Source organism: Centropristis striata, chromosome 6, assembly GCF_030273125.1.
Source record: "Centropristis striata isolate RG_2023a ecotype Rhode Island chromosome 6, C.striata_1.0, whole genome shotgun sequence".
Lineage (NCBI taxonomy): Eukaryota > Metazoa > Chordata > Actinopteri > Perciformes > Serranidae > Centropristis > Centropristis striata.
The window spans coordinates 14,500,708-14,508,673 of record NC_081522.1 but is presented as its reverse complement, the minus strand read 5'-3'; the positions used below and the strand labels follow the sequence as shown (position 1 = coordinate 14,508,673).

Genomic DNA, 7,966 nt, shown 5'->3' with positions numbered 1-7,966 from the left:
ATTGATTAAAAAAAAATTAAAGAGAAAACAATATTGCAAAAAATATTTACTTGCACAAAAAGACATGATAAAATACCACGAAGTATAATCATGTTAAAATAAAGTCATTATTGACAAAAAACAGAGACAATGGGCTCTTTGGAGGAATATTATGATGCCAGAAAATCTGCCACAGAATGCGACACTATCACCGTGATTCACAATTGAGAATCACAAGCACATTGCAGGGCCCTGGAGGATTATTTAAGGAATATTATATAAACATTTTGTTTGAGATAAAGCAGACGTTTGACGCTCAAATTAAAGCATTTATGTCCCAGACTTAAATAATAGTATTTTCATTAAATATTTAAATTTATCTGTGATGTAGTCTACTTGCTTTGGAAAAGTTGTAGTCTGTAATCGCAAAATTTAAGGCAGACACATACTCCCGTCTAACAAAGAGATTAAATAATAATGATAATAATGCTTAAAACAAAAGGGGGAAAAGTCTCGTCTAGAATATGAAATTGCAGCTTTGATTGTTTCTGGACTGAGGCAGCAGGGCTGGGTTTCAGTCTTTGCTTTGCTGGTTATTTTTTTCAGCTTGGAAGACAAACAAACAAATATTTAAGTCTAAATTGCTGTGTCCACTTTTGTGTTTGTAATCACAGAAGACCTTTGGGGGTCTTTTTTCTGCTCCGGCCGTCCCATCCTCGGGTCCATTGTTATGATAATACTATTGTGAATTTCACGCTGAATGTGCAATCTGTCGATCGTCCATATTTTAGAAGGTGAAAACTGCATTTATTTGTAAGGTCAAACAGTAAGCTGTTATTTGCTTTGTTTTGTTTTGTTTTGTTTTGTTTTGACTTTATTTGGTCTTGACTGTCAAAGCTGACCTTGTCCTTATTTAAGAATTGAATAAATATAGATGTACAAAGGTATGAAAGGCTACAGTGTTACAGAGAAAGACCCCATGAAAAAAATATCGGGATATAATAGTATCGCCATTGAATATAAAAAAGGCTATTGCATTAACTGCATTAACGTTACTATCAGCTCACTGTTGCGTGAAACAACCGCACTACAAGGCCATATCGGAAAACGTACATGAATATTAATGATATTCCGTGGTGTTGGTTTTGAATGCACTGACATTTTGATTTGGGATTATCTTGGTTTGGTCTGCATATTTTCTTGCTTTTGTGCAACTGTAAATATGTAAAGAATCGATGCATTGGTCAATTACTTAAGTGGCAAATGATGTGGCCTACGTTTGTAGAACATCCAATAATTATTTTACGATTTGAAAGCGTTTAAAGTGATCGTCTGTCTGGCACATGCCAGCAAGCAAAGATTTCAGGTTATCACAAACATAAATCAGTGACTGTTGTGTTCTCTTCATGCCTGCATGGATATTTTCTGTTGTTGTTATGGCTGCAGTTAGAACGGTGACAATTTTATGTCATTTTATGAGCTAAAGACAATGACAGTGAATGGTCATATAATTTTAACGTTAGTCCGTACCGCAAAGTGTGTGTGTGTGTATGTGTGTGTGTGTGTGTGTGTGTGTGACAAGAATTCATCTGTAAGGTGCGTATTTGAGTCTGAATAAAATGTAAAAATGATCATTTTAGCTAAAGCAATACAGGAATCTGCAGTTTATCTATTTATCCTTATGTGCATGTATTTAATACTGTAGTGTATTTGTAACTGTTTAAATGTGTGCTTGTTTTTTGTAGAAGAACAACATATAAACATAGATGTGATATCAGGGGGAAAAACAATTGGTTCTGAAAATATGAATTTATTTGAATTTCATTATAAAATTATACCTTACATTTTATACTGCAGTGGTGGAACGTAACAATAAAATCATGCTTTCAGATGATCCTTCATATTCATTGCATCGCTGGTTCTTGGTGTAAATTTCCATTTGTATTTGCAATTGTATTTTCTGGCCCTATTATAACAATGAAAAGGTAGATGAACACATGTGAGGAATGTGTCATATACTGTCTTTGTGTTTCACTATTAATACACACAAAAATACACAGTCCTCTCCAAAGCAGTCCTCACATAAAGTCAATTTTTTTTCCCGAACAGAATAGAATAATTTTCCTGATTGGTTTAAATGTACGCCTTGAGAAAGTCCAGCACAGATATGAGAGGAGACGCTATGACACTGCGAGTTCATTTCCGCAGTGATAAATATAGAATTCTAATATTTTACAGATATTAAAGCTCTCATCTGAGTGTGCATGTACAGTTCACACACACACACACACACACACACACACACACACACACACACACACACACACACACTCACTGCTTTGCATAAACACTCAAACATGCACAGGCTGTACTGTAAAATGCACTATGCCCTCAGGTGTATGCCAGGGGTTGTTGTTTTCACTGTAATATATAGTTAGCCCTTCCACCAATTTACCCTGTCAGTGCTAATGGGGCAATTAACCACCATGATGCCCCCCCAGGCAGAAGGAGAGCCAAAAGCTCCCCAACTCCAAACTTGTCTTTATGACATTTATATGACAAAATGTGGGGGAAGCTGGGGACCCATCTGACACCTTGGAGGGTCCTTAATGTCACTCCCTCCCTTGCCCCCGCCCCACTCTGCCCCAGGGTATGGCACTGAGCAGGAAGTGTAATACATCATGTACAGGAGAGGCCTCGTCCAGGAGGGAGAAAACTTTCTGCATCCAAAGCTTCAATGGGGCAACTCTGATTTACACACTGTGTCCACTTCTGCAGCAATCTGAATGTAAACTGGCCTTTATAGTCAGCCACACACACACACCTCCTGCTAACATACTCCAGCTTGACCTCTCCCTTCATTTAAGCCTTTTTGGTGTCTATAAGTCTCTCTATCTTTGTCTCTGCTCACATTCCCCCTGTCCTTCTTACATCCCCAAGGAGGCAATAACCTCCCTAGCAAGTGCTTCCCCTTGAGCCGTTGTCATAGTAACTTGTGGACTGGTCGACATGACAACCCCACCATGGTCCAGAGATAGATGATAGGCCAGAAATGGGGAGGGAGAAGGCACATGGGGGATTTGCACCCCCTTTAATTTGGTTTGCCTCATTCTGATTCAAAATGTTTTTTTCCTCTCCCTCTCAGGGTGAGGTTCACTCAGCGTCGACCTGCTTTACATTTATACAGGTATTTACAAATCGTAACGGCCTCCGAGCAACTCTAAGACTGTTACCTGCGTTGCTCTGCGGCACCAAATGGAAATATGTATATATTTGAATTAATAGTAAAAATATTAATGGATTAAATATTTATTTATTTTTACCTTCCTTTACCCTTGCAACATACCTACTGAACAGTAGGTAACAGTCATTTTTCTCATCATAAATTAATGTAAATTGTAAGTGCAGAATTTTTACACTTTGCTCTAAACCCAGAACCTGCTTACAGTTACCACCAAATTGATTTGGAGGAAATGCAGATATACTGAAAAACAACGAGCATAAAGATATCTACATATTAAACCCAGAGGTCTTACATTTCCCAAATGTAAGGGTAGTGCTGTTACTGTCCCAGCACCAATTTATTGACTTTGTTGTACCATAAGTTAAACAGGTTCGGTACTTCAACGATTCACTCTATCAGTCTATTAAACATGCTGTCCGTGGAAGAGGGTCCCTATCGAACAAAATTATAAATTGCCATAACATTTACTGAATAATATTCATTTAATACTTGAACCAGTAGATCTGCACAAATACATTTCACTTATTTAGTACATCTTCCTTTTATCATAATTGCACTGTTTTTCATAATTGGCCAGTAAGATGGTTATTTAAGCGGAGCGCTGGGTGAGAAAAAACCATCCCCACTCAGATGTCCTGAGAGAGATGATGAATCCCAGCCAGCTCCAGGAAAGCTGCCCCTCAGCTGACCCTGATCTCTGACCCCTGTGTAGAGGGTAGCAAACGAAAAGAGATACGTCCTTACAGGATCGATATGCTCCATCATTCATCAGGACTATTAAATACATATTATGAAAAATGGAAAAGATTCCTGTTTTTATACATATCAATATGTAGAAATAGTATCTTAATATAACAATGGTTATTAAGTCTGGTCAAGCATTGTGAGGCCAACAATTTAAAAATTAAATCAAGACAACTTAATGATAAATTAAAACATTTCACCACTCATTTTAGAGGCTTAATTATTCTGTTGGTGATAAATTCCCTGGCTTATAACCTTGTTCACCACAAACTGCATCATGACATTTATTTGATTTGAAATAGATATATTGTTGTTTGTCAAAATTCAATGCAGTAAACAAATTAAATACGCCCCTTAGGCCTAATGATGAAACCATGTTGATGAATCACAAAGCATCTTTAGCTCCTAAATTAAATTATATGTACATTTGATTATTTGTTTAATTTATATATTTTACTTACTACCATAATGATAGAAATACATTTGTAATTACAGATTTTTCTATTTTTGCCTTGAATGTGAGTTTTAGAATAAGGTTTACTCAGGCACTGGCTTCGCTCTATATCATGTTAGAAAGACCTCCTAATTTACTTCTGTACGACAATACAGTCTACAGTTCCAGCAAAATAAAAGTGAAAAACACAGGTGCCCCTACACATACGTTCATATCACGAAGCTAAATGGTTTGGTTTTTTGCTTAATATTTTTTCCCTCTTATCATGCACTTTGATTATGATTCAGTGGTGTTTGTCATCTGGCCTCCTGTTTCATTTTTGTTTTGGATATGTTTGATGTGTGTGCTTGTTTTCGTTTTTGTTGCCTCTGCCTTTGACAGATGAATTTCTCCTTGGGGATCAATAAAGTGTATCGTCTCATTTCATCTCATCTCATCTCATCTCATCACCTCCGCTATGGCCTCCTGCAGGAGAACATTAATAACATTAATGTTAGATGTGGATGAGGGTGCCTACAGGTAGCCAATATTTAGATCCAATCATACTCAACCATAAGTAGAATGAGCAGATAGATAGACGGATAGACAGATAGATAAATGGGTGCGTTGGTGGAGGGAGGGAGATTTAATTGTTATTCATTCTATTTCCAGTTTACATTAAATTGCTTTGCAACAAAACATGACACAAAAAACTGAGCAACAGCGCCCCTCGTTGTTCCGGGCCCGGAACTGAAAATATGCCAAGCAGAAAAAAAATACAGTGGGCGTCTCTTCTCGGCCACCGTATATTCGCGGAAGTTGTCAATATATTATTTAGTTATTATTTTTCAAAAGGATAGGCCATTTCTGGAGATAAACTCCAGTACTCGAGAAATAATTAATTTAAGTCATTCCTGTTTATTCCAGGACTTTCAACATGGAAGATGAATGGGAAGAAGAGGTACGAAAAACCAGCAGCTCATTAGCGTTTACGGCACAATGTGGTAACGTTACCAACATTAGCTCCATGTGGCTATCCTGGCAGATGGTTTAAACGGGGGTTCCGAGAGGTTTGGAAGGACCACCGGTTTATTTTTACTATTGAACCATTCAAGTCAGACTTTCGGGAACTTACTAAATGTCGCTTTAGTCTGTAGAGTGTACTAATAGTGTCTCCTTGATGTGAACGTATGTGGGAATGCCTCATAGGTAATATCATTCATTTTCTGACCAAAATATTGTGCAAGATCCATAAAAATGCATGAAGTCACTGAACTCAAATTACATTTGACTCTTTGTAAATAGTTGCACAATCCATTGGATTACAAAAAAATGTAATTTTATTGAATATTTTTGGATTACTTCAAAATCTGACAGTGATTATATGCAATATATATTTCTAAATTCGACGTAGCCACATACAATTTAGTTTTTTTCTCTTTAACCTCTCAAAACATTTTCAGTGCAAATCAAATGCATTTTGCCGCAAAATTTTTGCGTATAACTGGATTTCCAGTTATTCATATCAAATTACCCCTAAAAAAAACCTAAACTACAGATGTACCGTTGGTATACTATTACGTGCGGGATGCTGTTTCTTTTGTGATATTTTTTAAAATAAAGGACACATTGATTAGAGCCACACTTATTCCAGATTCGGTTTAAAGAAAGGGGAAAAAACGTTCACTAGCCATTTTTTTCACCAAAATAGTTCATAAAAGAATGAGAATTAGTGAAACCAAGTCACCCTTTCAAAAACAGATATGTCTACACATGTACTGTGTTGTTTCTTTGTTTAAGTTTTTGTTGCAACTGCTTTTTAATCAAAGGCCACAGGGAGGAGTTTGCTACTGTAATGCAAGAGGAACAAAAATGTTCATATTTTACGTTGCTCATATCATGAAAAAAGTTTAACTCATGAATGAAATCAAGTAGTCCTTGATAATATAACTATGTAACCCCATGTAATCTGGACTGATTAGTAAATTATTTGTTTGTAATCTGATTACATCATTACAATAACATGTAATCCCTTATAATCCACCCCTGTAAATAGTTGTGTACATTTCTAAAATTTATAATCACTGCTTTTGTCTGTTTGCATGTTTAGGAGCAGGTTGTGGTGGTGGAGCTATCCGGTATAATCAACAATGACATCCTGTCCAAATGTCGGGGCACATGCAAGATACTGGTGAGTATCACATGAATGCCTTGTGGTAAAGAAAGAGAAGAATATGACATCAGTATTACTGTAGGTTTCTCCCTGCAGCAGTCACTAAATACGCTCTGTCCATGTGTTCCAGGATATTGACAGCGAGAAGCCCATGATGCAGGTTGGACAGTATGTGTTTGCCGGGGAATATGAAAGTAAGGACACACCTCAAATTTGTGTCTACTGTTAAAATAAATTGCACTCCTTTCCTCTTATTAAAGCAAATTTTCCTGTTGGAAACATGTATTTTTTTCACAACCTGCTAACAGTTATTTTCTGACCTGAAATGCTGTCACTACTGTCAGTGATTGACAGTTGTTTTTTCAGTAATGACACATGACCCAAACTACACCTTCAAAAGTCTGATAATCATAGAGTCGAGACTCAAGTAATATCTTGTTTTGCAATAGAAGATATGAAAATTGCGGCATCGTTTTTATAACCATGGTTAGATATACGGCTGCTGACTATTTTTCTTAGTAGCACAAAAGAGCCTCGAGGATCTCTGTAATGAAAATTATAAAAGTAATGATACACATAAACTTTATTGTCCTTACCTCTTCAAAGATGCTTTGGGAACTTGTGTGCTGTTCGAGGAGAAACCGCAGAAAGGTAAGGTTCTCTGTATATTTTCAGTGTTAATTCTTATGTTTCAGTTATATTTGAGGGTTTTTTTTATTTTGCTAATTGTCCATTTTAACACGTCTGCAGGAAAAGCTGACAGTGCTCCAGAGCTCAAGTATATGTGCCACACTGTAAAGAAACTTATGATGCAACGAATATTCCTCGTTGAGAAGAAAGAGGGTGAAACCAGCACAGGTTAGCCAGAACAGTTTTGCCAGAACAAACACATTTTTATACAGTGTTGCTGTTCAGGAGTGGCTTGATGCAAATCATTTTTTTTACATTGTGCAGCTTTACAAAGAATTCATTTTACATAACATTGTCAAAAACCTGAATGTGTTTTTTTGTGTTTACTCAGCAGGAAGTGGTGATGGTGGTGAACAAATGGACACAACCTGTCAGTCCAATCAAGAAGAAAATGCCAACAAACAGGGCCAGACGGAAAAGGATGTGAACACTGTAGATTTAGAAGACTCAGCAGTGAGCTGAGATATGGAGGCTTTCCTTTACTATGATCTCACTATAAAAGTAAAGAGCCAGCCTTTGTGAAGCTGTAAGGGGACTCCATGTCTGATACAGACAAGTCAAAGACAATTGGATTTAGACATTTCAGCAATAATAAGGACATACTATAACTGTGTAAAACATGTACTGCAGCTTCTTTTCTGAGCCTCAAAATGAGTGAATTTTACATTTGATGTGCTGATGATCAGAAATATGGCTAAATAAA

At 36.8% G+C, this 7,966-nt stretch overlaps 1 protein-coding gene across 3 annotated transcripts in view; it reads left to right on the top strand.

The window, feature by feature from the left end:
* Nucleotides 1-7,938, top strand: part of gtf3c6 (general transcription factor IIIC, polypeptide 6, alpha) — a 34,456-nt gene extending 26,518 nt beyond the window's left edge. Inside the window, exons 3-8 of one of the 3 annotated variants that reach the window (XM_059335127.1) lie at nt 5,328-5,361; nt 6,511-6,591; nt 6,704-6,767; nt 7,180-7,224; nt 7,324-7,431; nt 7,595-7,938. In XM_059335127.1, coding sequence (XP_059191110.1) covers nt 5,338-5,361; nt 6,511-6,591; nt 6,704-6,767; nt 7,180-7,224; nt 7,324-7,431; nt 7,595-7,725 — 453 coding nt within the window. In that variant the 5' untranslated portion in view covers nt 5,328-5,337 and the 3' untranslated portion in view covers nt 7,726-7,938. Of the gene's footprint in view, nt 1-5,147; nt 5,362-6,510; nt 6,592-6,703; nt 6,768-7,179; nt 7,225-7,323; nt 7,432-7,594 lie in introns of those variants that run through there. The other 2 variants (XM_059335128.1, XM_059335126.1) reach the window with 2 other exon arrangements.
* Nucleotides 7,939-7,966: the final 28 nt, after the last annotated feature.